The sequence below is a fragment of the Hippoglossus stenolepis genome, chromosome 11 (genome assembly GCF_022539355.2).
Source record: "Hippoglossus stenolepis isolate QCI-W04-F060 chromosome 11, HSTE1.2, whole genome shotgun sequence".
NCBI lineage: Eukaryota > Metazoa > Chordata > Actinopteri > Pleuronectiformes > Pleuronectidae > Hippoglossus > Hippoglossus stenolepis.
In genome coordinates this window covers 19,793,546-19,820,964 of record NC_061493.1, presented here as the reverse complement: position 1 = coordinate 19,820,964, position 27,419 = coordinate 19,793,546, and the positions used below count along the sequence as shown (strand labels likewise).

Genomic DNA, 27,419 nt, shown 5'->3' with positions numbered 1-27,419 from the left:
ACCGCTGCTTTCCTCTATGATTAAAACAGGCTGTTTACTATTCATTTCAAATAGCCACGTTGTGACAGTGGTGCGCAGGAGATTTATGCACAGCGCTGCTCTTCGTCGGTAATTAGAGATGAAAAAAAAAATCACTTCCCTCGAGCAGCATTTGCACATTTCTGTTACTAGCACGTTAATGAAATATTAATAAAACAACAGGTACCTTTGGTGACTAGTCACTTCTTGTTTAATAAAACCTAATGCGGTGGCGGTTTCGTGTTTAAGTGCAGCTACTTGAGAGAAAAAAAAACGTATAAATATTAGAACACTTCCTCCTGGCTGTCAGAGCGGCTGCTGCACCGGGAGCTGTGAAGTTTCTTGTCACCAAATTTGAAGCCTGCAAATCATCTCGTTTTGGGTCAGTGAACCCAAACACAACAAAAAAAAAGAAAGTGTCCCCCTCATTATTGACCACCATGAAACGTAAGAACACAGCATCTCAAGTGACAGTGTGCCACCTCGTCGTGCCGCTGCTGTCGCCGCCTAACAAAAGATGACGGGAGAGCAGCGATTGTCATTCACTTCCTGTGCTCCTCCAGCCTAATGACCACATACTGTGCAGGACCTGCTGCACCATGACAAACTAATTAGCCAGCGAGACTAAGAGCAAATTATAATGACACTGTGTTAGCGCTGTGCTAATGTGCTAGTGATGCACGAGGGTGTTTTTCGCCCCCTCCTCGCTCTTCCTCTCGCTCTCTCCCTCTCTATCTCTCGTGCCGTAACAATGGTGTGTTCAAGACCAATTAAAAATAGAGAGCTCTCAGCACACTCAAGGCCCGTCTACCGCGACTCCTTAAAGGCCAGGGCTCGGCTATTGTCTGAGGTATTCAGAGGAACAGATTTATTATTATTCCGATGTAGGCCGACTTCACCTTAAATTACAATGATGGCTGAACATGGGGAACAGGGAGGCGGGTATGAAAAATGAATCAGCAGGTGAAGTGTTCCTGTTGCGGACGCTATACACATTAAGGTCCATCGCAAATGAAAGGAACCATCATGCTGAAATGTGTAGATGTTATTAACAAGTCGCACTGTGTCTGGATCGGAGCTGCTGTTTCACAAATAACATTAAGCACCATTAACATCAGCAGGCTATTAGTTTGGTTGTGGTCTCAAATCTCTTATATGGCTACACCCATATAAGTATGTTGTCGTTTTAAAATGGTGTTTAAAATGAAAACAGTGGTTATAAATTTCATAAAACACTAAAAGTGAGGAAAGGTAAAAGTGAAAAGAAAGACTTTCTAGTATCTGTGGCTGACAATAAGTGTTAGCAACATTTGTAGGTTCGCTGTCTATCCTGTGTTCACCGGTGATGGAGCAGTAATGAGGGTTAAAACCAAACCAGGAAGCGAACACGGGTTTTCTACATCATTGTGTAAGAAAGTCTCCATTTCTGTCCGTCCAGACTAAAACGCATGGCCTAAAACCCAACAAGCTCCATAGTCAAGCAAAACCAGACCAAAAACTGAAAGCTTCTTACATAAAAGATATTTTTGTGGACGTAGCCTTTGACAAAATTCATCCTTTTTTTCTAATTTAAGATATTAAAAGAGAAATTCACTTGAGTCTGTTTACATGCATATCGCACGAGGGGAAATAAAGTGTAATTGTCTTGTCAAAAGCATTTTGGGAAGAGTCTGACAAACTGTTCCTAGTATTCTCAGCGTCAAGTGGGGGGGGGGTGTAATAACATGGTGGTTGTACAGAAGTGAGTTCACCAGATACTCTGTAACCGACTCTACGAGCATTAACACACTCGAATGTCTGACTGAAGGGTCGGCTGTTGAATTGCATTGTGGGTAATGTTAAGGACCTGGTTTTTGACGAGGAAGAGGAATATGAAATTTGCTGCATACATTTTCATACTTTAACTCTTTAACGAGTCCAACAACTTTCCTAATCAGCAGCTTGGAAATCCCCTTGTGGTTTTTTATCTGAACGTCAAAGCGGTGAAGATACAGTAAAGAAATCCTAAACCATTACGAGGCTGCCAGAGCTTTGCCAGACGAAATCCAGTCTGCATCAATCTAACAAGTGGACGGATACTGGGATAAAGTATTTCCCAGCAAGTACAAAACCCCCCCCCACAAATGTTCAGGCTCAGCTGGACAGTGAGTAATCCAGAAGTACAGCCTCAGTGGTTTAATGGTATTATGAGCCGTTCTGTCAGAAGCATGGATGAACTCCAGGGGGACGGCTTCCATCAGGTTAATCCTCCGACCCGTCAGGTCACTCACACTGGCTGAGCGGTCGGGAATTGGCCGCAGCTTGTGTCGGCCCATACGAGACAGAGAGGTTCCTTCAGCTGAGACAAGAAGCTGGCGACGAACTGATAATGACGGAAGAACGAAATACTTTAATTTCATGGTTTTTTTAAGCTCGGAATTGTTCGATAAAACCACTTTTTGATGGTCACGTAATCTGTTGAAGCAACGTGTCGTAGATTTAAGCTCATTTATCCGAGCATAACTGACGTGATCCTGAGGAAACAGGCAAAAAGGCTAATGACCAACATCCCCTGACAGATATCCACACATAATATACATTTCCTGTTTTGTGGGACAATCAAACTCAATTTGGAGATGACAGCTTTTCAGGATTAGAACAATGTGACACGAGCGAATCCTAATTTTATAATTTTGACTCATTTAAATTCCCATGCCTTCAGAAAAGCTCTTTTTTAAAACAAGCGCTGCAGAAAGCAGGAGGTTCAGGGTTGTTGGAGAAGAGACCTGAGACAAAAGTCAGATGAATCCTATTAACCCTTTTCTGCTGAATTAAATTGACTGTGGGAATGAAAATCCCTAAAAGCAGTGCTAAAAAAGCATTTCCAGCTTCTATTGTGTAAATATGGTTTTCCTTGAAGGCTACAAAACGCTCTTACAATTAAAATGCACTGCACAGTGGGTAGAGGGTATTTTTAAGCAGAATAAATCAAGATTTAGGACAGTAACCTGCTCAGGTTTTATATATGTTCTTTCCCCTTTCGTCCCTCTTCCGTAAAAAGGCAGTAAAATCTCCTTAATGGGAATTCACTTTGATATGATTTACTTCACATAAATAGACTACTGTCGAATCCTTAGCATCACAGTCTATAGGTTGACGTCGATGGGTATTTAGATTAATTATGAGTTGAGTGATGGTCTGAGCAGAGGATATAATTTGCAATAATGACTAGCACTCATTATTTCTCCTCCATTCGGGTCCTGAACTCTGTGAAAATCATTATGAGGGGGGAAATCAGAAGGAAGGGGCCGCTCTTTAAACCCAAACCCTCAAGGTCTCATTTGCTAATAAAATTCACAGAGGTCACCGCCGCAGAAAAGTGCGGCTGCTGCCTCGGAAATGTCAATGAAGACAGGGCTATTCTCTCCGTCTGCCACCAATCAAAAATGCTCTCGCTGTGAGGGTGAGGCTGTTAATGTGAACATCGGTGGCCTCCGCTCAATTTTCCAGAACTTTCGCTGTGTCCTCTGAAACACGAAAGGGGGCCTGATAGAATAACACTGAATAAGTCGGAGCTCTTCATATGAAGGAGCTGGCAGGTTTCTTTGACGGTGTCAAATAGATTCACCTCGAAACCATCCATCATGCGCAACATGTCATTTCAGTCAGGTGGAAACGCTGACCCTTATTATGTTCCCCGGCAGCATCCTTTGTTGCCGCGTGTCAATCAACGGCAATTCTTAATGGCTTAATGTGTCATTTTAATATGCAGTGCGCACTACCGGCGCTCCGCTGCAATAAATGGGTCATGTAATGGCCTGATGCAAACCCATTACACCACAGAGAGTTGCCACGCTCGTCACCTAGCTGCATCATTAGCCTTAGTTGTACATACCATGCACGCTAATGTCAAAAGATAGTTGACAAATATGTCCTCCATCGCGACAGAGCAGATAATCCTCTTTGTGGTAAAAAAGGGGGAAATCCAGTTTGCTCACACCATGGCGCACCTCTTCGGTACAAACATGCCCGAAATGAAATTCATCCCCGGGAATTAATTCAGGGATTGATCAGACATTGTAATTCGTTGTTCTGTTTCTTCCCCTAATCGTATAACGGGGTTTCTCCTTTACCACATAACCTTCACCGCGCACGCCCCGATTTCCAGACAAAGTTACGAATGGCTCAAAAGGCAATTAGCTTATTTTCACTACACAGGGCCCCCCCCCCCCGCCGATCCTCAACGGCAAATCCTATCTTTTGCTGATGTGATTTAAATTCTGATTTAATTTCTCACGTCCTTCAGTTGGTGGGTGTTCTCGCCTTCTCGTATTTTAAGTGGCTGTGGCAGTCGCCTCTTTCATTCGCGCGGCGCCATAAACAGCGCTGGTCGCCCAGGTAATGCAAAGGTGAAAACAGTTTGCCTTTTAGAAAGATCCGTCTTATCCATATGCAGCAGCCACACTCTGAGCGAGGCCCCCCCGCCCGGGTTCAGGAGTGAGCTGCATTTGCATGAACGTATTATGAACCTGAGGAGAAAAGAACCAGGAGGGAGAAGATCACCGGCGCAGCGTGAAGAACCGTATCCTGCCAATGCCTCGCCATTGTCTCGGTGTCATTATCGACCAAGGGCACGCCATCAAAACAAAGACCCTGAGCTACAGTGAGACAAAAACATTCAATTTCTCCGCCGCAACATATTTAGAGCAGACATTAAGAATAAAACAATAAGTCATTTAGCCGGAGCTGCGTTTGCTATTGTTCCTTGCATAATACAAAAACCCTAATTAATCTCAGTTAGAGGACCTCCTCTCTCCTCCTCCTCCTGCTATTATTCCCCGGAACGAGTCTCAGGGGAGAGAGCATGGGAGCAGCAGCCGACTGTTGGCAACATCCATGACACCATCAGAGAGGAGGCAGCCTCTGCACCAGCTGGGGCTCGCTAAAAACAGCCCTCTTCTTAACGGCATCTGGACACCACACTGCAAACTTCCCCACCCAGTCCGCTTCATCCACTCTTCTCCAGGACTAATGCACCAACTTATGACAACAGAGGCTAGAGAGGAAACTAGAGGAATCACTTTTTTTAAAGACGTAAAACGTGATTCGAGTGCTTCTCACAGCCGTCATCTGATTCTGACAGAACGGCGTCCAGCTCCCCTCGAGTGTCGTCCTGGCTCGGACGGTGTTATTATCACGGTCCAGGGCAGATGAGGCTTGTTGGTAAGAACGCCACATGACGGTGACAGTCCTGCCAGGGGGTTCTCCAGTTGGCCTCGGAGCGGGAGCGCGCTGGGGAGTGTCCAAGCCGACGCGCCGAGCCTCAGAACTGGGCTGAGCCACCCTCAAGGAGCCAAAGCATGCAATCAGAGCCGCGCAGAGGCATAAACAAGGCTACTCGCCGTCCAGACGTAGCAATTAGGCAGGGAGCGGATCATCGTAAACAACCCAGGGTTTCAGGCCCTCGCCTCCGTTCTGCGTGTGATCAGAGGGCTTGTTTGGTCGCGTTTCATTTCATTTTTCCGTTTTCCATTAAACTCGGCTCGGGGCCCCTCATGAATGCATTCTCTACACTTTACCACACTGATCCAGCACGTTAATCCAGGACGTCGCCCACTGATTCCACGAGGCACTCAACAGAGAGAGGGTGGATTTCTCTAATGAAAAGGAGGAATACTACTGAACGTAGAGCTGGGCAATAAAACAATATATGTTAAGGTTAAATAGATATTGAAATATAGCTTATGCAGCACATCGAGGGGGTAGAACATATTTGATCTAGAATTGTTTCTCTGCCCATAAAGAAGAGTTAAGACAACAACGTTCACTCCGGAAAGCAAAACTCTTTAAAACTCAAAAAGAAATAATAATTTATTGAGATAATTGACATTGACCTATGAGACTATTTTTATCTTGATAGGATTTTTGACCAGCAGCCCCAAGTAAGAGCTGTTACCATACGGTTGTGGATGGGGATGATTGTGGTTGTGGCAGTAAATGAAGGGCAAAGTATAATGATGGGGTAAGACTGGCACAAAAATAAAGAAATTACAATAGCAGACAAACATTAATTTAAACTTGTTTTCTCCTTCATCAGTAACTTAAAACTACGGCCGAGTATTAACCATGTTGAGTCATTACGAGAATCAAGTCGGAATTGAGAAGAAACTTGTCATATTATGAGAATTTAGTCTTAATTTTACAAGTTTCTTACAAGTCTGTGTGTTTCTTTCTTCAGAATAGACACAAACTTTTCAAAGTCCTGATACTTTTGATGATATGGTGCAGATGAGTGAAAATATTACGTTATTTCTCCTATTAGTTTTTTCTGTAAGTGGCTCCATCGTATAAAAGCCCATCATAACAAAGTGAAAACAGAATTTTAGAAACGTTTGCAAATAAAATGCTTGAAATATCAAATTCATTTACTTATTTAAAGCACCTTTGACCGTGATTATAACCTCGACTCTTCTTGGGTTTGACCCGACAAGCTTCGCACTCATGAATAAACTGGATTCTCTGCCACTGTGACGAAAGAGAACAGGTCCGAACACTTCCTGAATGCAGATCCATTTGTTATAGGGACACAGGCTCGGAGTTTACAGTCACACCAATAAAAATGCAGCTGGGTTTTATCGATCATTTAACATGAAGGACCCTCCTGCTCTATGTGGACAGATACAAGCTACAAGGCATTTTAAAAAGATGTTTGAGGTAGTAACGCCGTCTGCTCGGAGCCTACTTCCATTTCATTTCCATCCCAGAACACCGGGCAGGATAACAATCTGCTCCGCGAGCACGATAAGGTCGTTCTGTGGAGATTTCGTAAGTACAGGTTGAGAGCGGGACGGCAATCAAAGGTGAGATCGCTTCTCCGCCACTGTGGCTTTCACCTGAATGCATTTCTGCCCATCAACCCGCGCTCTAGTAGCCCTAAAACAATTTCAGCCGTCGAGCACTCTACATTTCACATCCCTCTTCAGCGCGGTCAGAGAGGAGAGATCACAGTTTTCGCGCTGGCAGGTTGAGTGCTCGCGCTGAGAAATGGAGAAAGAGCTGCAACCTGTTAATTACGCTCAATTCAAGACGCACAGGTAGAAAACAGGCGCCACGTGAAGTGCACTCAGACCGGGAGGCACAATCAGGGACGCCTCTTAACGAGACATGGGATTTTAATCAGATATGTTAAATTTAGACCGCCTGCCTCGGGTTAATTTGTAGGTCAAGGCTTTCCCAGATTTCGCTGTGACCTTTGCCCGGCCTCCATGTGTCTCCACATTAATCAATTGCGATGAAAAAAAAAAAAAAGGAGACGCCCCCCTCCTCCATGGAGAGTAATATCTCCAGGGCGGCTCAACACACATCATGCTGATGTACACACAAACAGGTCTGGGCACTGGCTGCTTAAAATTAGCGAGGGCCTGCTAATTAATTCCCCCTCTGTCACTGGGGGTGCCCGGTGCAATCTATCTGTGAGGCAGCCTTTGTGAGATTAGGCATCAGATAGGAGAGGAAAACAATATCCATTAGTTTGAGACGCTACCTTTGTTATAACGTGAAGCGAAAAAAGAAAAGCGTCATTCCATTAGTCTAATTCCTCAGGTGCCGTGTGCTCGGCGGTGATATCTCTGCATTTCAAATCAGACGAAAAGGCGATCAATGGAACATTAAAGAGACAAAGTGTGTGCCACACACACAGAATGCAGGGAGAGCATTTTAATGAATTTCAATACGAGGCTGATGGGAAGACTCCTTTAATTAAAATGGAGGATTTTGGTATCAAATGTCGCTTTTGTCTCGTGTTCTCGTGTCCGTCCCCGTTCGGATATTGACGTGCACAGAAGTTGTATCGGCCTCCCACACGGAAACAGTGTTAGTTAGGGAGAGATGTCTGGGAAGCACTTTTTGATTTGCAGCCAGATTGGGATCATCATTTATTATTCAGTTACATTAACTTGTATATGGACAGAAACGTCTTCTACCGTGTCTGAAACAAAACTAATTAGTAAATAGTCCATGAATGAAAGTGCTGTAATCAACATTTATTATTATCCAAACGCTTAAGTCAGTTAAGACTGTTTATTCTAATCAGGATCAGATTTAAAGGTGACGCTTGACTGATTGGTCACTTGACTTTAAAGATCCCTCTGTTTTTAAATGATCTTTCACAACATACTTTTATCTGCTTGTATTATTCCATATGTCATCTATTCAGACTGTATTTGCCATTTTCATTTAAATTATATAGTTTTATTTATGTTGTAACTCATCATTATTTTGTCCTCCTTGTAAATCAAACTGAAACAGCTGTTATGAAAGGTTCCACATAAACAAAAAACGTTCTTCCCATTTTTTAATTATGTTAAACTAATCTTTGTTCGGGGGCAGAATTTTTGCCCCTTTGATAAAACAGACCGCGTCACATGTCCAGACCAGTGCACTGCTGAATTCTCTGTGTGGTTTTCACCAGCATCATCATTCTCCTCTTCACTGAGCCATGCGAGTGTCACCAGCCTCACCTGAGGGCATCCACGGATCTGATGGAGGTTTCTCTCTGGTGTTGCTCTGCTCCCAGTCAAGGTCGTCGTCTCTGCCTTGGCTGTAGCCGCACGCTGCCAGCGGCTTCTCGAAGTTACAATCGCCTGCGACAAAAAAGGAAGACATTTATATGGTTATACACTTTTTCCATTAACTTGCTGCTCAAATGAATGAATAAATTAAACTCTCCATTTTTTTTGCCCCAGCGGTATTCATAATGCAATATGCCAGACAATGAGATGCATTTAAGTGAGACAGAGTGAAGGATTACTGTAGTAGGCGAGGCACAACATACATTACCATCATTAGCAACACGGCAGTCCAATTTCACAATGACAAGTATGAAGTGTCCAAACTCCATCATCGTTAGGCATTATGTTCCCAAACTGCACCACCATCAGAGATAAATTGATTTATTTTCCTCGCCCGGCCACAGAACTTTGCCGTTCATGCGCCTTTACTCCGCGGAGCCACTCTAATCCTTTTTACAAGCTGCTTGCAAAATGACAGCGAGCCACCATTAAGGCCAGCCTTCAACAAGGCCTGGCGTGTGATCGATTAATACAAATACCCCTTTATTCCTCGCACCTTAAAGGCCACACCGAGAATATGAGAGTTGAGCTGGGGTTTTTTCTTTCCACCCCCCCAAACCAAAAGTGCTTTTCACTCCACTCATAAATCTACAAATAAGGCACGTCAGATGAGTATGTGGCTGCAAAAGAGTTCATGCAGAGTAAAAAAAAAAGAAGAAAAGAAGTGAAAGGTGGCTTGTACACGATGGGAGGTCACTTTCAGAGGAGGGAGACCACTTAGAGAAGCAATGTCCAAAGTGATGAAGCGTCACACACGCCATTGCACTGATTTTTATGTTAATAACAGACGTGCAGAGTCCGAACAGTAAATCTGAAAATGTTTGCTTGCACATTGCTAATAAATTTCTAAACACAGATGACACAGCTTACACGTTTTATTGCCTCTGGGAATGTCCTTTGAGCCAGAATCTATGCCCGGCCAACACCGATATCTCATCTCTTACAAACTCCCTCTGACATTCTGCTGCATAAAGGCTACGAGCCGGGGTTTTTGTTTTCCCATTTATCTCTCCGGTGACATTTACAGTACAAGTGCAAATGAGTGGCCAAACGAGAAGAACACAGGATAATTAATATCCAGCTCCATAGGGCAGCTGCTAATGATGTATGTTGCTGCTTTTTCCTGGTTCTGAGGGGGTGGATATGGAACAGGGAGCGACTGTCAAAGTATCACAGGTTGAGGAGTTGTCCAGACATTCATTACATCCCACGGTTAACGCACATCACCACAGCAAATTGTTGGCAGTTTCCTGCACAGACATACAGACCAATTTGTGGACTAAGGTTAAAAGCCCTTTCACATCAACGGGGAGGTGAATGACACAAAATACCAAATAGTTCAGACGCACCTGACGTTAGGTGCAATAGATTTAACGATATTAATTATAAGGATTAAAAAACAGTATCGAAGCCGCTCAGGACATATTTCCGTCGGATAGATTAAAGAACGGCTTCATCGGGCCGGCTCAAAGTTTGAAGAAGCAGAGGAGTGGTTTCAGAGAGCTGCAGCTAACTGAGGTACAATAATACCTTTTTACTGAGTATTTATCTGAGGATGATCCGTTTGTTTTGTGAACAATCTGTAAACATTTGGTTGGTTTGTTTCCTCCGACTGGAGTTGAGCTGTCTGAAGCTCGAACCCAGCAAATCCATCACATGTCTAGTGTGCAAAGCTCTAAAGGTTAAGTGTTACGTAGTACATTTATACATGTAAAACCATGATAACATTAATTAAAAAACACAATTTAATTCCACAACACTGATCTGCCACAATATTAAAACCAGGGGTTGTTTTTTTAATTCTTGAATTGATTCATTGAACGTAGATTAAATGGGCGAGTGACTTTGACATAGGCCAAATTGTGGTGGCTGGACGACACGGTCGGAGCATTTCCCAAACAATCTTCAGGTTTATCTCAACGCAGGCCGAGATAGAAAATTGCCAGCAGAGGCTGAACTCTGTATATTTACCTCCAGATACAAGTATTTCTCTCCAATCTATAATGCTAAGCTCATTAGTATTCTTGACAGCTGTTAACATTGTATAACTGGGTGCAAGTTCATCAGTCAGTGGAAGAAGCTACACAATGGATACGCCCACTGCACAGCAGCACAACACACAGCCTGTGCAACCTGTTAATGTGAAGTGTTGCTTAAAAGTGAAGCAGCAGTAACAGGTGGCGGAAAAACATATTCCCACGACAAGCTGAGAATCTGGGGGAGGAAACGAGAAATCGTCTTTAATTACCAGCAACATGCTCTTAGGCAGAGCTCTTAACCCTGTTCAGCAGCCACCAGTAGGAGGCCTCGGTTCTCCTCCACTTCCCTGCAGGGACTCGTGTGGAACTCGAGGCGCAGGAGGGCCGTGCTGAGACAGAGCTTGTACTTCATGCTCAGTCACCTTCTCCTCTCGATAAATAAAAAATGTCTGCGTTTACCGAGATGTAACTCAGGAAACATTAACACTAAGGCTGCGGCGTCGCAGGCACTGGCTGCGCTCCATCAATATTTTGATTCAATAGTTCCAAGATCCTTCGCCCCCTGCCGCCCACCTCCCTCTCACAGCGTGGAGGAGCTCAAACAAACCCAAAGAGGTGGCTTTTATTGGTGTTTGATATTGAAATCGATGTAGGAGCAGAATGGATTCCGAATCAGTGGGAGAGATTTTCCAGTGCTGAGGAGGAAGAGGAAAAAAACAGCCATGAAAAAGAAATATGCATGAAGCAGAGCCTATTTCTCTATTTTCCTCTTTTAAATGCCAACTCTGTGTTTAATAATGAATCGGGGGAATGAGAGGGGTGAGGTCTCCATTTGAATCTTCATCCCCCTTCACAGACATCATTAACTGATCTGTTCCATTAATGATTCTCTTGTTGCCGAGGTAATTTGAATACAAAAGACGTTAAGAAAAAACACTTTGGTTCCGGTTGCATACAGAGGCAGGAAGAAAACTGGAAAAAAATATATAAAAACACAAAACAAACATATGTAACAAATAGGTTGTTTGCCTACAGTTGTGTTTACTTCCTGCAGTAAACAGTACTACGCAGCACGATGCTCTTTAATGTGAAATCCAAGTGTTGCTATCAAACTGAACCACTGACATCCTGTGATCAGGACAATATCGTAGCTTCATGATGAGAAAATTTTATTCTCCTTGTTCCCGATGGCTTCTCTGGATTGGAAGGAGCCAATGTTGTCTTATGTTACGTTTCTTTAAGAAGTTAGAGGAGCACAAAATCATCTTCACTCCTCAACTATTACGATTTTTCAGAAGTAATACATTAATAAAATGCATTGGACTAAGTGTGCAAGGTTTCTACGAGTTTTACTTGATGACGGACTAGATGTGCAAAGACCATAAATATCATTACTACGATTCTAAATTCCTCCGGATCTCAGAGAGGTGGGAGGGACAAAGGACGAACTGACTTTTCATCAACATTACTCGACTACATCCACATTCGATGCTGTGGCTGAACCACTTTGACCATTAGGGCCGGCTAACAGGCTGTGAACAAGCAATAAATCAATCTGCGTCGCTTTGATTTCCACGCGAGGCCCCTCGGTATCAGACTTATTGGGAACTTCTCCAATAACGCCTGCGACTTGTTACTGATCTGCTCCCCCTGCACGGAGGTAAAGATTCAAGCCGCTCATTGTGGAGGAATTACATGGCATCACAAGCTTCTTTTAAAATGTGACTTCACGGTCGTGAGCGCCCCCCAAACCCCAGAAGCCATCACCAATCCACATGTTGCGTGCCTTCAATGAAAAGGGCTGCTTCAGAGTCAAGGGGCTGTGCGCGTGCATGCAGATGAACGCATCAATCAATAGCATCATAACGGCCCCCCCTCTCTCTGCAGGAGGTTTATATCGCTGCCAGTGTGTGGCACAGCCCCCATATAATCAACCCCGACAGCTGCTGAAACAGATATCCCAACGCGGGGCTGCCAACTCTCTGAAGGAGATTTAACTTTCAATAAAAGCTTATATGAGGTGTGGGTAGTCTGGGAGTACGGATGAATGTGCTCCACCCCGTCAACATCCCCCCCCGTTTCAAGAGAGGCAGGCAGCTTGAAGCTAAAAAAAAAAAAAAGGTGGCCCCAGATATGTCATGAAACAATTTATTCCTGAGTGAGAACACACAATAGTCTTTATATTCTCACGCAGAGTGCATTTCAAAGAAATCTATCCATCTTTTCCCGGACTGAGCCAGAGGCCAGAATCGATACCTCAACCCCTCAATGCTGGAGCCAATTTCTCCTAAAGATTTTCAAGTCAGACTTAAAAGGCCTTTTGTTATTGCACCTGTAACAAAAGTAAACTTTCAGCGTTAAAAGCATCGAGCGTGTGTGTGTGAGTGTGTGTGTGTAAGTTTGGTAGTGTAGTGAAGAGCTGTGCACGGCGCTCTGACTGAACGCCGGTGAATGAGCGTGGGAGGGACTGTGAAGGTGGGAATGGAATCTTGTAAATGAAGATTGTTGGGGTTGTAATTGACGTCGCTCTCTCTTGTATCGCACAAATTTTTACTTGTTTGCGAGATCACACTTTTTAAGCTTATTTTTACTCCAGTAGATTGCTTTACTTATTTTTCTGCCTTTATTACATTCAAGAAAAACGCGGTGATTCAACATCATATTCAGGGAAGCCGATCTGATTCCGGCAGCTGTTTCAGGTCCTTGACTTTCAGCTACTTGACGGAGGATTTTTTTTCAGCAAATGTAATTGTTTTCTTGTAGAGAATGAGACAAGAGAGTGGGATCTGAGAGACTTTTCTCATTTGTCTGTTCAATGGAGCCCGGCCAATAGACCGTTTGGAAGCCAATGCAGATACATCTCTTATGACAAAGAAATATAGTAGATATTTATTTTAGTTTAACCATAAACTTTATTATAAATACAACCAAATATATAGAACTTGAATAAAGTTTGTTTTTGTAATCTAAAATGTAAAAACATATTTTTTGGGATCGTTCATTCTCTAAAATGAAAGTTAGCATATTGGCAAATGTAAATGTTTATACATACAAGTTATTGAGGTACGTTTTCATGCTTCTGGTCCAGTACATTTCAGAAAAGAATGTAGTTTCTTCTTAGCCTTGTTTATTCTGTTTTCATATTGGTGGATATCATCATCATACATAAGTCTGATATATCTGTGAAGTTGCTACGATTGGCTGAAATGATCTGCCAACCAATATATTCCATATAAATCTTGAGCCAAAATCCAGTTAGATTAATTTAGGCTGGATTATTTTAGCCTGACTAATTCTCAGGATAACAAACATGTATATAATCAACCTATAAGATCACTAATTAACACTGTGTATCTTCTTTGTTTGTCTCTCTCGACAAATGCTGAAATATTCCTTTTAGATGTCGTCACGACATAATGGAAAAAGTTTCCCCGGCCGAACAGAAAGTGAACTCAGGGCTTTGGAAGTACAGAGCGTGGTCACCACCAACTCCACTGAGGCACCTGACAATTAGCTGCTGCACAATTATTGGTCATTTCCTACCCAGTAATTGTGAGCGTTATATTTGCCGCGTTACAAAGCAAGCGAATGAGCAACAGTATCATTAGTGTGGTGTGTACAGTCCCTTCTATGGCATGAGGCAGAATATCCTCCCGGGGAGAAAACCCGAGACCTTTTCCAGCATCATCACCGCTGCCTCAGTCCCAGTGGCAGATATCATTGCTGCAAGACCTCCTTAGCCCCTCTGCCAATTCTGCAATTACCAGCCTTCCAACCTGTTCTGTCTGGCTGGGAAATCGCAGGTCTGCTCTTCGCCCCAATCAGCCTCCATGTCTGCACTTGTTTTAACAAACATCTTGTCTGCCGGCAACCCCGCAGACTGAAACCACAGGGCAATCTTGGGTAATTTAAAACCAATGTCGACTATCTCCCTCCACCACGGCCAGTTTAGAGCCTCAGAATCCTGCAGCTAAGCCCCTTAGGGACTGATAGGCCTTTTCACTCTGGCCCTATTTCACTTATCTATTGGCAGCTCCTGCCAAGTCCTATCTCTGTACTGAATTGCATGTGAATATATACGATCTGTTTGGGGACTTTGAACTGTGGGAAGGGATTTAGACAATCAATCTCAATATCATTATCAATCACGTCTTGCTGTTCGCCACATTGATTCGAGGCGAAATAAAGAAGTTGGAGTGGAGATTTCCACGGATAATCTGCCTGGCGGAGCCGTGGGCTTGTCAGCAAGGTTTTGCAAAACAGAACCGACAAACCGCATCGAGGGTGACGGAACAAAATCAGGGCAAGAACAAGAACATCACATTTTTGCGATGGTTAAGATGTGGAACGTGCCTGATGAATATTTTGTTTTTAGAATACTGTGCACAAATTCATTATTTAAAAAACACCCTTGGGCACCATGTTTTGCTCAGAACCACCTTGTTATGAAAACCTCTTTTCCTTTCGAGGGCATTTCTTTCCCTTGTCAGCCAAATATCAACTTGACGAATGTGCTTTACATCCGGAGTACAACATAGTTCCTGATCAAATCCACCCTTGTGCACGGTTAGATGTACATTGAAGATGACAGGCAGCCTTCTCCTTGGATATGCTAAATTTTGACGGATGATTTTCCAGCTCCGCACACCAGCACAGGGCTCGAAGGTTCTCCTCCCGCTAGTGTGTCTGTCAAGAACTTCCAGTGAGTGACTTCAAATCCATCTCCATTCTGCATAACCTGCCAGGCACCAATTAAGATGAATGTGGAATCTAAGACGGGGGAAGATCCTCACTGTCATTTAACTCTAAGTAATAAAAATGAGAGCTGCAGGTCCTTGGTGCAGAGATGTATCCTGCGGTGATAACGAGAAAACATTATGCACCTTTCTCTCCTAGTGCAGGTCAGTTTTAAATAAGGGAGGTTAGGGTCAAAAGCTCATTTGCAGAAAAACAAGAGATCGCGAATGTTGAAGATCAGATTTAATCTCTGTAGACGAAGGGAATCCACCTGCTGTGCTCTGCGCTCATTTCTCAGAGTGTTGGCTTTTAGGCGCATCCTGACTCCGACTTGACAGCAACAAGCCTGGTTAACAATGGCTTTTCCCCCTATTGTTCCCGTCCTCGTTCTTGTCTCTATCCACGGAGGAAGCCGCCGTCTGTCTCTCAGTGTCTTTGCCCTCCAGAGAGAGAGAGAGAGAGAGAGAGATAATAAGGCTGTTCCCTATTAGTGACTGTTGATACTGAACGTGAGAGCAAAATAGGCTTGTTTGGTTTCCCCATTTTTTCCTGTGTTCAACATGCCCACAGAAATGACACGGCGCCTGAGCATGAAAGGCGCTCCATTACAATCCCTGTTTATTTGTGGCACAAGTGAAAACCGCGGCAGAGAGAGGATGCATCAGTTTGATCAGCGGGGTGAAGAGAAGCTCTGAGACTTGTCAAATATCCTAAATGGAAAAAAAAAAACACAAAGAAATATCCAGCTGTGTCTGAAGGCTCTGCTGCTGCTGATGCATGTCCCGTGCTGCGGAGTCAACTCGTGAAGACGGTTTAAATTGGAATTAACCCTCGGTATTGATTCACAACATGGTTTTAGCTCAATACTGCAGCGCTGGAAATTAAAACTTCCTCCAGCTTGGTTTAACATTTGATCCGAGCGCGATGGGCCACTGGCCTGAGCTCCGATCGATGGAAGACAGTAGGTGAGAGGAGATAACTCCCCGGTTTCCGGCTGGAAAATAGATCCTCACCTGGACGGGGGAGCCCTCTGGAAGAGAAGAAGGTATAAGAAGGCAGCCTGTGCTAAAATCCCCCCCCTGGCTCACTCCAACAGAAAACAACTATTCCACAGTGAATGACCCTTCACGCTGAACCCCTTCAATCCTCTCAGAATCTGCTAAGTCAACAAACCTTTGAATTCCGCCTGAAGAGTAAAACAAAACAGGGATGAAATGCTAATGTCAGAATCAGCACCCCGCCACCTCACCCCCCCCTCTTGTTCTCTCCGACTTTCCCAGAGTCTAATTTGTCAAACATGCGAGTAACAATGCCAGAAATTAGCCCAAAGGGAGATTTCCTCCAGAGGAGAGAATGATTATGTTTGATCAGAGAATAAACAAGAACATTAACATGCTTTGTTGGTTTTCCAGAAGTGGAACAAATGCTTGTTTTTATGTGCGGGGGAGGGAATAATTCAAGGTTGAATGTCAAAGAATTAGGAAATCGCTAAAGCTAATTAGAAAACACGGAAGAATAGAAGAAAGGTTGAATCAATCCCTCTTGAGGAGGAGAGGAAATCTAGGCCACGAGGCAGAGCGCGCACGCACTTTGACGCAGAATTATCGGCTTGATGAAATATCATCACTTTGCTTTTGTGTCGTGACACACTGTCAATCACATGGGCAACGTACGCATCCGGTCCCTCGCCGCGCACACCGCCGCGTGGAGCTCGGTGAGTCTGACCGGCAGCACGCGGAGCGCAGGTGGAGGGTGGATCTGAGCCCGGGTGACGGGTTACCGTGTGGATCTGAGCGCTGCCTTGACAGGTGTGGCTGAAGAGATTTCAATCCCAGCGGGAGCTTTTTCAAAGTGCCGTCTTAGGGTCTTCACCTGCACACTTCAAACACATCCAGACCCTTTGTTTCTCTGCTGAAGCCTCATAAATCAGCTACCTGGGAGAAAAAACCCTGTGGCCAGGCTTAATCCTCCAGGGTCAGGGGGGGCCAGTGTGGAAGGATTGAGGCGTATGAGGCCCGCTTTCAAATTTACTGCGGGTGCTTGTTGTGCCTGGCAACAGGAGCGTCTGCAGACTGGTCAGTGGGAATCTCAAAACAAGTGGGAGGGATCTCGTCTCGCCACAGCCTCACTTCCTGCAGCCGTGAATACAGATAATTCTACAGATAAAGATCATTTGTCTCCTATATAAAAGCAGCTAACTATATAATTCACATGATTTTAATCACTGGAGCCTGAAGTCTGCAACTGATGGGGCCCGGCTGATTGGGAGTCAACGGTCTATATTTAGGGATGCACCACTAAAATAGATAAAGGTAAATGTTGGATTTAAAGGAGATAAGATGCTTTTGTTTCTTTTCTTTAGTGTTATATTAGCTTTTTGCTTTTGTAAAAGTTCTGCAAAGTCAAAAAGCCCAAACTCTGCAGGAAAGTGTTTTTAGACAGTGACTGAAAAGAGGAGCTGCAGCAATGGCCAGTGTGAGGAAAGTGAAAAGATTAGCTTGCAGCCAAATTCAAAAGTAACTTGATTGATTATTCCATCAGAATATTGTTATATTCTGCCGAGAAGTACTACAAATATTATATTATAACAATGAATGATTGTAATCCATAATGTCCCCACTGGTTTTATTTCATACGTTGGGTGAAACAGGTATTAAATTGCATTATATGTGGTATTAAAATGGTTTTAAATTGAACACAGTGGGGAAACCCTGATCACTCTCATTAAATAATAATTACGCTCCTCACAATAGCTCTAAAGAAGAAAACATCAAATGGCTTAAATCAGTTCTGTGTGAGTCGCTGCAGCTATAACCCATTTTAATATGATCACATGCACGTGCAGGTCGTCTTCGTTCAGTCACTGACAGACTCCTGTGAGACAGATGAGACTTTTCAGCTGATTCGTTATCATTTCAGACAGTAAAGTGGGCATGAATAAGTGAAGGAAACAAAGGAATTCCCAGAGTCTCATTAATATTATTAATTTTTAAATCCAATTATTGTATGACGGCTCATGACCTATTTTCTGATTTAAGTGTCCTATCAAAACCTCACACATCACAGAGTGGAGAGGAACCTTTAAGGTTTCCGATGGTTCTCCAGCTCCTGCAGGATTCTCCTCCGGGAGTCTTTTGGGTTCCCGGTCTCGGCCGGTCTCCTGTCCCCTGCAGGAGAATATTACGATCCCGCTGTACAGTAACATTCAGGTGAGTTATCGCAGGTATTAGTGCCGAGCACACAAACTTCTGAGGCACAGCACCTCTCTGCTCTGTCGTTACACTGCAGCTTTTTTCATTAGCACTTTGACAAACGTCCGTATAAAGTCACCGTGCAAGCACTTTCTATTTAGACTGGAGGATGACCGGATTGAACAGAAGTCAGGCCAGTGAATAGAGTGACCGAAAGTAATCGAATGGCATCAGCGCAGTAATAAAGAACCTGTGTGCAGTGTCTGATACGAAGAGAAAATATAAATATATGGCACCGATTTCTTTTGCTCATTCTTGACCAGGACATTCGTGACCTTGCTGGTTAGGTTTCCTACACAACTACAAACTTTACGGTTAATCAAGCCAAGACAAAATGTCCCTGTGCCGGTTTGATTCAAATGTAATAAAATGTATTGATTCTTTTTGTAATGTTGCATTGGGATGACATCAGATCAGTGGCATTTATAACTAAATAATAACAATGTGAAATAGTTCTTATACAATGCATTTATAGGATAAGATCCATTATTAGTCCCACTATAGGTAAATGTACAATTATCAGCAATATTATTATCAGCAATATGGAGTACACAACACAGTATATTACACATTTATTAAAAAACTTATATAACAAATTATTTAAATATATAATATTGCATACGCTCTAATTTTTTGTCTCGTTTACTATATGTCTTTAGTTTTTGGCCGTTGGTCGGACACGAGCCTGAAGACATTGCTCTGGAAAATAGTGGATTTGTTTTACTATTTTCTAATATTTTTCAGAACAAATTTTACCGAACTGATTAATTAAAAAAGTAACACAAGCGTTAAAGAAAGTCACAGATGAATTAGTAATGAAAACCAGGTTGGCACTCAGTAGAGCACATACCTCTGTCAAGCCACACTGAATTGGACACACAAATAAATAACCCTGATTTTTTTCATCACATGTGGCCTCTCATTTGTAAAAATGTCAAAAACACAATCATCTGGCCCCCCCCCCCCTTTGTCTTGAATCCACACCAGGATGCAATGGGTTCTTTCTCGGCCCACGTCCCGTCCTTCCACCAGGTTTCCGTGAAGACGTTTTTTGTGTCATCCTGCTGACAGACAAACCTTCTGTGTCCACTCAAAGACACTGACATTCATAATCAACTTAGAACACAGGAATAAACCTTCGTTCCCGCCAAAGGTCAAACATACAAGCAACAATACATCTGTTAATATGTGCCTGAACAACCATGTCAATCAGTAACCAAAAGAGGGAACGTTGAAAAGGTCAATCAGGCTGAATCACTCCAGGAATTCTTGACTAAAAAGGCACTTACGCAGTGAACTTTCATTTTAAAGTGTCAAGTGTATATGAAAGGGTGATGTCTTGAGTACTGTAATTACAAGAGCTGCCTCCCTTCAAGTCCTCCTGGTGGCCCATAGAAACCCCGAACAGGCCATTCTTAAAGGATGGAGACGTCTGAAAGGGACGTGCACAATCCCGAAAATAGTCCAGTGACGTGCATTCAAATGCTAATTCACTGCACAACTTAAAAAACAAAACAACAAAAAGGCTTAAAACTCTAAAAAAGCAACAGTCCAGCAACAAAAAGGCTTAAAAAGAGACGTAATGTGCACTTTCCTCTTGTGGGCGTGGTCAGCGAAGCTACTGCAGCCTGAGCGATGTGTCGTTTATCTAAAGCTTCCACAGACCAGCAGAGGAAGTGCTTTAAACAAGTCGCTAAGTGATAAAGTCACTGTCTGCTCTGTAAGTGTAAGTCAATAGGCATATTTCTGTGACATTTGCATTCGCTCAGTTTAATGTGGCACGCGGAGCAGAGTCAATGTCACGAGCGCACCTGGCTCTGTGAATAAATACGCGGCAGTGCTCAGTATCCATAATTGCATATCGCCGCATTTGATGCATATAGGTGAGCTGAAGTGAATTTAAAAAGTGGCACAATGAAAGATGTGTTAGTCAGTCTCATATTGTCTCAGCTTGAAATGTCATTCCTGAAATTTAGTCAGTGGATTTCTCAGTAAAGGGAAATATACTAGAATACAGAGCTGTTCCGATACTCGCATCCGACTCGGCATTAGAAATGCCACAGATACAGCCAAAGACGCCGGCGAGGGTGCCTATATAATGTACCAATTCACTACAAAGTATATTAGTGTTATCCAGATAAAACTGCAGTTTTCTTTCCCCCCCAAACATCACTTTTTCTTTGCTGCTCCAAAACAGCAGTTGTGCTGTACTGCCACTGGCAATTACTGTGTTTAAAGTGATTAAAAGAAGGGTAGTGTTAGCCAGAGCGAGCTAAAATGTAAGCAATTTGGTAACATTTCATACTGGAAAGTCCCACACGTAAACTGCTGACGTGTACTATATATACGAGGGGTGTTGTGAGTTTCTAGATTTTTGTATTTGTGTTCTTTTTCAGTTGTGACAGTCAAAAAGAAGTTCTATGTTATTCATTCTGTGCATATATTTGTTATTCAAAGGGTTTAACCTGAGCCAGGCCAGATCATCAGTTAAAAGCAGCATCACTTCCATTCAGGGTTATAACATACAGCTGTTAAAATATGTTATATAAGATTATAATCTTTTTAAATGCACTGGTATCAGATCGGTACTTGTATCGTCCAATATGCAAAGTCCAGGTATCAGTAAATAGAAAAATGGAAATTGGAACATCTCAACTAGAATAGCTTCAATAAAAAAAAAAGTTACTGTGATCAACTCATTCTATTTCCAGTATCTGGAGATCAATCACTCATATAAACAGTGACATCTGTCTATCTGACCCTCCAGGTCTTTCTAAAAAGCGTCATCGTCTGAATAACCATAAAGGTCGTGACACCCGTAAGACTCCTACATTTGAGGAAAATGTCTGATCCAGTCACACATCACTCTGACACGTCTGCTCTGCTTGACCATCCCACAGGCCTTTCGGCCTATATTGGTTTGGCCAGAAGACGTAAATCAATCATGAAACATGGAGAGCTGCCAAAGAGTTCCTTCACACCCCAACACGGCAGCCCTCGCTGCCATGTTCAGGCTATTTTGACATGGTCTCAGGAATGTCACGGACAGCAGTGGAGGCAGCGAGCTGACGCTGCAGGGCGAGTGGATGTCACGAATCTGAGCTGGAAAACATCAAAAAGGGGATGAGATGGATGAGGGTAAAAATAAAAGATGATAAAATACTTAATGACACATGGAACGGAGAAACGATTAAAACGTCTTGATGACTCATTTATGGCAAAAGCAATAACAAGCAGAAAAGTTTCATTTTGTATGAATGCGGCTGTATATACATCAGTCAAGTTCAGATCAAATGCTGCTAATCCAAAATAGTGAGAGAAATGATCCCTTTGATGGAGGTTCACTGTGCTACAGATTAACAAATTGAGCTCAACCATAAAACACACAAAGGTACCTCCAGGCAATGTGAGATTAGTAAGAGAGAGAGCGAGGGTGAGGCGGATAGACGGCGGATAAAGACAGGGAGGGGGTCGCTCGATCTCGCCGAAAGCCGCAAGCTTCAGGACTGCTGGAGAATCGACCATGACCACAGGGCATCGTCTTCAATGCTAATAGCAATTGACCAAAGTCAATATCAGGGATTTCTTTTTTATCTGGATCCACACAAAACTGCACACACTCGTAAAATATCATTCCCAAAAAGAAATCTTATGTTTTTATCAAGATTCACAAATAGTTCTCTGAGGAATCAATAAAAATGTTGAAAAATGCCCCATCTCAAAATAATATAGAGAGGTAAAAGAATTCCTTTGATCTGCCCTTTGATCCGGATCCAAGCCGTCCCCTTCCACCTAGTTTAGTGGAAAACCGTCCAGAAGATCCTGCTAACTAACAAACAAACTGCTGAAAATATAACCTCCTTGGCAGAGGTAATAAACAAATTTTAAATGTAAACATAAAACGCATATAAATTCTATATCGTTTAAACACAGACACGTGAACGCAGACACTGACATGTCTGTGAAAGGCTCATATCAGCTGATTCTTATCAGCCAACCAATAAATCGGTCGGGCTCCTTTTAAAATCAAAGCGAAACATCAGTCACGGCTTTCACAGTTCCCAGATCTCGACCCAGCAAAACTGGAAATTTTGGCCCAACATGAAACACAGCGCTCTCCACCATCATATATCTTCACAGGGTGTTATTCATTCTGACAGTAACGTTCAACAGATGCACGCTAAAGGAGTCTTGAAGCCCAGATTGATCCTCTCCTGTACAGTATAACCACTATTATTCATTTAAGTCACAGGCTGATCACAGAGGATCAATTTTCCTAAAAAAAAATTATCTTAAAAAATCCTGGACAATCAGACGCTTATTTCTACGACAGGAACGTGATGATAACACACGAGAGGAACAAACCGGGTCTGGGCCAAACACCTGACTGAGACACTTCATGATGGTTCTTGCTTCAATTTGCCGGCCATCTGTAGATCAGCAGTCATCATGTGTCCCTCGCTTTTATTCGATTTTGTGTAATTTGGAAGTTGTCCACTCCAATTTGCCTGTTCTCATAGGCCGGTACGGCAAGTGACACACAGGAAATACAAAGCAGTGTGCCGCCGCAGAAAGGTACAGATGGGACTGCTGTGTATCTTTTATGGGCTTATAGCAGCGATGGTAATCATCAGATGGGCTGAACGGGGGAAAAAAAGATGGTCTCAAATTCCTATATTTCTGTATAAATAGCTGCGAGCAAATGTTATTTTAACAATGATGTTTGTCTGATCAGATGGAGACGGGGAGAAAACCAGAAAGTTATTTCCCAGCCAGCTTTTTAATTTAACCTTGAGTAAGCCCCCGTCCATATGGCAAGACGAATCCGAGATAGTACATGTGATGGTTACACAATATGTGGTCAGCAAGAGCCGCAGCCGCTGCCACTCCAACATCCAGATGTTTAAGTGAAAACCTGACAAGCATATTTTACACCCGGACCATCTGTAGCGCTGACCTGATGCAACGGGTAGGCTTTCAAAGCTGAATCATAATATCTACTCCGGCAATTAAAACTGCAATTATTCCAAATACAAACACGGATACTGTGAAGCAAAAACACGGGAAACTTTTAACTAACACTCTGGCACTTGGGAGAAACCATATGCACAAACAAACAAACAATGCACAGAGTACAAACTTCTCCGACAGATTGAGAGCTGGCGAACGTCCCACAGCCCCGACATGACAAATCTGAATATGATGATAACTGTTGCCTGGGAAGCGTTTTTGCTCCTTAAAAAAGCGAAAATGTGAACGTTCAGCTTTACTGCCAAAGAGATTCATAAACGCATTATCCATCTTGTGTATGAAATTAACAAGCTGCGCCTCATTTTGACACTCACAAGCTTTCATTTTCTCATGATTAAGGTGCAAAGTTGCAACGTACGAGGTAAATTTAGTACTGGATCATTCTGGTGGATTGTGCCTCCGGCTTCGGCGCTTAATGAATTAGATGTGTGGAAGTTTTCAAGAGGCATCCTCCATCTCACGCACACATTTCATTAACCTGCAGTTCATTCATTATTGCCGTGGGTGTGGAGTAAAGTAGCAGCCCCAGATATAATTGCGTTATTGGGGTTGTGGGGCTGTGGCTAATTACTGGCTGAGAACACAACATAGGCACTTAGACATCAGCCTGATGGAACAAACCACAATGGTTTGTGACAAGCGCTGTCCTCCCTGGAGTTGCAGGAGAAGACATGATAGCACAGCGATTCATGACTCACAACAGAATCACATCATCTCCATGGCACGAGAGACGACACGGGGAGACGGTAATAAGCCGACGAGTTTACTACAACGCAACTTGACGACCAGATCTGACGGCAAACGGCTAAAACACAAGGAGCGTTTTACGAGGAAGTTCAAATTAAGAAGAATTTTAATCACCGTGTACACAAAATCCTCTGCAAATTGTCGTGGTTCTGCAGATGCTGCAACATGGGGGTTATTCACAGAGTAAACTGGCACGGAGCCGCTAAGGTCTTACCTCAGTTGCTCCGTTTACAGGAGCGTTTGACAACTTAAGAATCACTGCCAATCTTTTAACGGATATATCGGCCACTATATTTGAGGCAGACATATTTTACTTTTCAGCATGTGACAGCGTAAATACTGGAAAAAAATATCGAGAGCAACCACAAGTTGAGCAACTCTAAAGCAGGCTGATGTCGCGCAATATTGTAGATTAAATTAATTAGACACATAAAAAGTAAAGTGAGCCATATAAAAAGCTGGTAGGATGTAGTAAATTGTATAAATAAGACACAGTATTGCTAAGCTGAGCTAAATGCTAATGCAAACATCTAGCAGGTGTGGTTTCATAAACCAAATTTTGTGACTTGATGGTGGCGCTATATGAAAAACGAAGCAAAGTATCTTCAGTGTCAATTCACAGAGGAGAAGATGAACGTACACACCAGATTCCATGACAGTTAATCCAACAATAGTTGAGACGTTTCACTTACATCCACAAAGATCAACGTGGATCATCCTCTACCATGAAAGTCTGTTAAATGGCTTTATATATGTATACAGAGAAAAAATCAAATGCAACTGTGTGAACTCATGTAAAAACAAGATGTCCTGACATGAACAACTTTTATCCCTCAAGTCAGAGAAACCCGAGACCATGTCTGCCACACAACCTGCTTCATCTTCTGGCCAACGCCACGTCTGACTCATCGCAGCTCTGAAACTTTTGGAGGAGCTCATGAAATGCTGCTTTGGACGAGACGTCCACAGCAGCATATTTCTTCCCAATCAAAGCCTCACAAAGGAAGAAAAAGAGCGAGAGCGCGAAGACGCTGGAGAGTTATCCTCATGAATCTCTGGCAAGTTTTTTTTTTCTTCCCTTTATGCTTCTACCAACAGCTCGTCTGATTCTTATAAAAACCCATCCGTCACTCATGTCTGCTCGTCTTTCATTGAATCGGCTGGAGATATCTTCTCCATTCATTGACCTTGAAAAACAAACTAAACTAAAGAGAGACCCATTCAACTTGAGGCAAATCTCTTATTTTCTGTTTTGACATGAGGGGGATGTAAATATAAAAACAGATATGAAATCCGCTCTTCTCTGAAAACCTCTCTGCAGAGATCTTTCGGCACCAAAGATTGTGGCGGCGCTGAGAAGCCGGGCTAGACTCCGAGGCTGACTAGTTTATTTTCTTCTCTGCCATTTTTATCTCTCTGTTCACATGCTGTTCAGTGTCCATTTATCCACGGTGAGGGCTTCTCCTTGGCAGCAACGATCACTTTCAACAACAGTCCCCGCGAATCAGAGCGACGTGTCACATCGTTCCAGTGACAACCAACGACTACCAATGTATCTGGGCAGGCTGCCAGTGCGCTGGGTTAGGAACAGCCTGGGGATGGCGTCGGAGGACATGGCGGAGGTGGGGGCTGCACGCTCCAAGGAGACAGAGGTTTAGCTCACCAGTGGCAGCATTAAAACCCTCACATCACATCTCCTCAGTCAACAAAGCCCCTTACACATCATGTGTCGGGAGATGAAATCAATCTGTTTTGAGAGGCTGACTCGGATACTGTATGTCTGGAGGCCGCGGTCCCAGAGTCCAACAGCAGGACTGAGGAGGGGGGGGCAGCACAGACATGGGGGGGGGGTCATCTGACTCATCCAACAGTCAAGCCCTCTTTTCGTCTCCTCCCGTCCTCCTCATTTGCAATCCCAAGGTCGGAGGGGTCGCCGAAACTTTACTGTGCATATATATATTTTTTTGACTTCAAGAGTAAAACACACTGTCCCCGTAAATAAACACTAATTGGTAGTTAATTTTCTTAGTTCTCGCCTGGATGATCCACTGCCGCTGGGCTGGTATGAATTATTCATCCAAGTGGCAAAACAGCTTTATGTAGAAACCTACAAGGCACCGCATTCATTATGCTATCATGCCGAGTAATTCCAGGCACTGACGGCTGGTATTAGAATAATATGCATATTGGGTATTCTGTTTTTTTCCCGGGGCATTGGCAGGCAGTAATAGCGCTTCCGTTGGCAGGGACTGAGAGGGATGCAACACCCCTCATGGCTGACAAAACCCCCTTGTTTTGTCAGAGGAACGAGCGAGCAGGGGAACGAGTGTTTCAGCTCTGCCCTCATGCAGAGAGGATTAAGCTGTGTGGTCGTGCTGCCGGGTGGTGCGGGGAGTTGCTAGGATATGTTATCGTGTCAATCCTGCCTCCCGCGGTACCGCAGATCTGCTCTGTCCCCCCCTGTGACTCCAAGAAGACGCACCTGGCCTGGGCTGCGAGGAGCTCATCAGGCTCGCTCGTTCCCCCTTGGGGAGCCGCGGCTGCATCGCACCTTCCTCAGCATCCCAACTCTGGCTGAGTGCAGAAGGACAATTCAAAGACGTACACACTGCGGAGGTTTACAGGCTGTGTTTGTGCTCGGGCTTTCAAGCTTTCCCCTCGCCCCCGTCACATCCAGAGCCCTGTGCTCTTCCTGTACACAAGTTTACAGCGACGGCAGCAGAGAGGGGGCGAGGAGACGGGCGAGAGCTGGTAAAACAGAGCTGTCAGTTCAGAGCAAGGTGGGACTGTTAAATGGCAGCAGGCGCCTGGCTGAGGTACCCGTCCTCCCAAGTGTTCCCTGTCACCGCGGATAGGTCTCTGCCTCAGAGATACCTTGTCTCCGGAGGCCCACGCCGTGTCCTCGGGCTATGGAAACAACATCATCAGGAGAACACGCAGGAAACACGAGTGGGCTGCTGCTGGTTTCCTCTGCCATGGTGACATCGCAGGCTAGACTAGAAGCTTCCTTGTAAGCAGTGATTTGGGTATTTGTCAGTCAAAACTAC

General features: G+C 43.7%; 1 protein-coding gene across 10 annotated transcripts in view; it reads right to left on the bottom strand.

The window, feature by feature from the left end:
• LOC118118056 (receptor-type tyrosine-protein phosphatase mu) overlaps positions 1-27,419 on the bottom strand; it is a 149,750-nt gene that overhangs the window by 102,512 nt on the left and 19,819 nt on the right. For all 10 annotated transcript variants that reach the window (XM_035170861.2, XM_035170858.2, XM_035170864.2 and 7 more), the window contains exon 2: positions 8,517-8,639. In XM_035170861.2, coding sequence (XP_035026752.1) covers positions 8,517-8,639 — 123 coding nt within the window. The remainder of the gene's footprint in view (positions 1-8,516; positions 8,640-27,419) is intronic.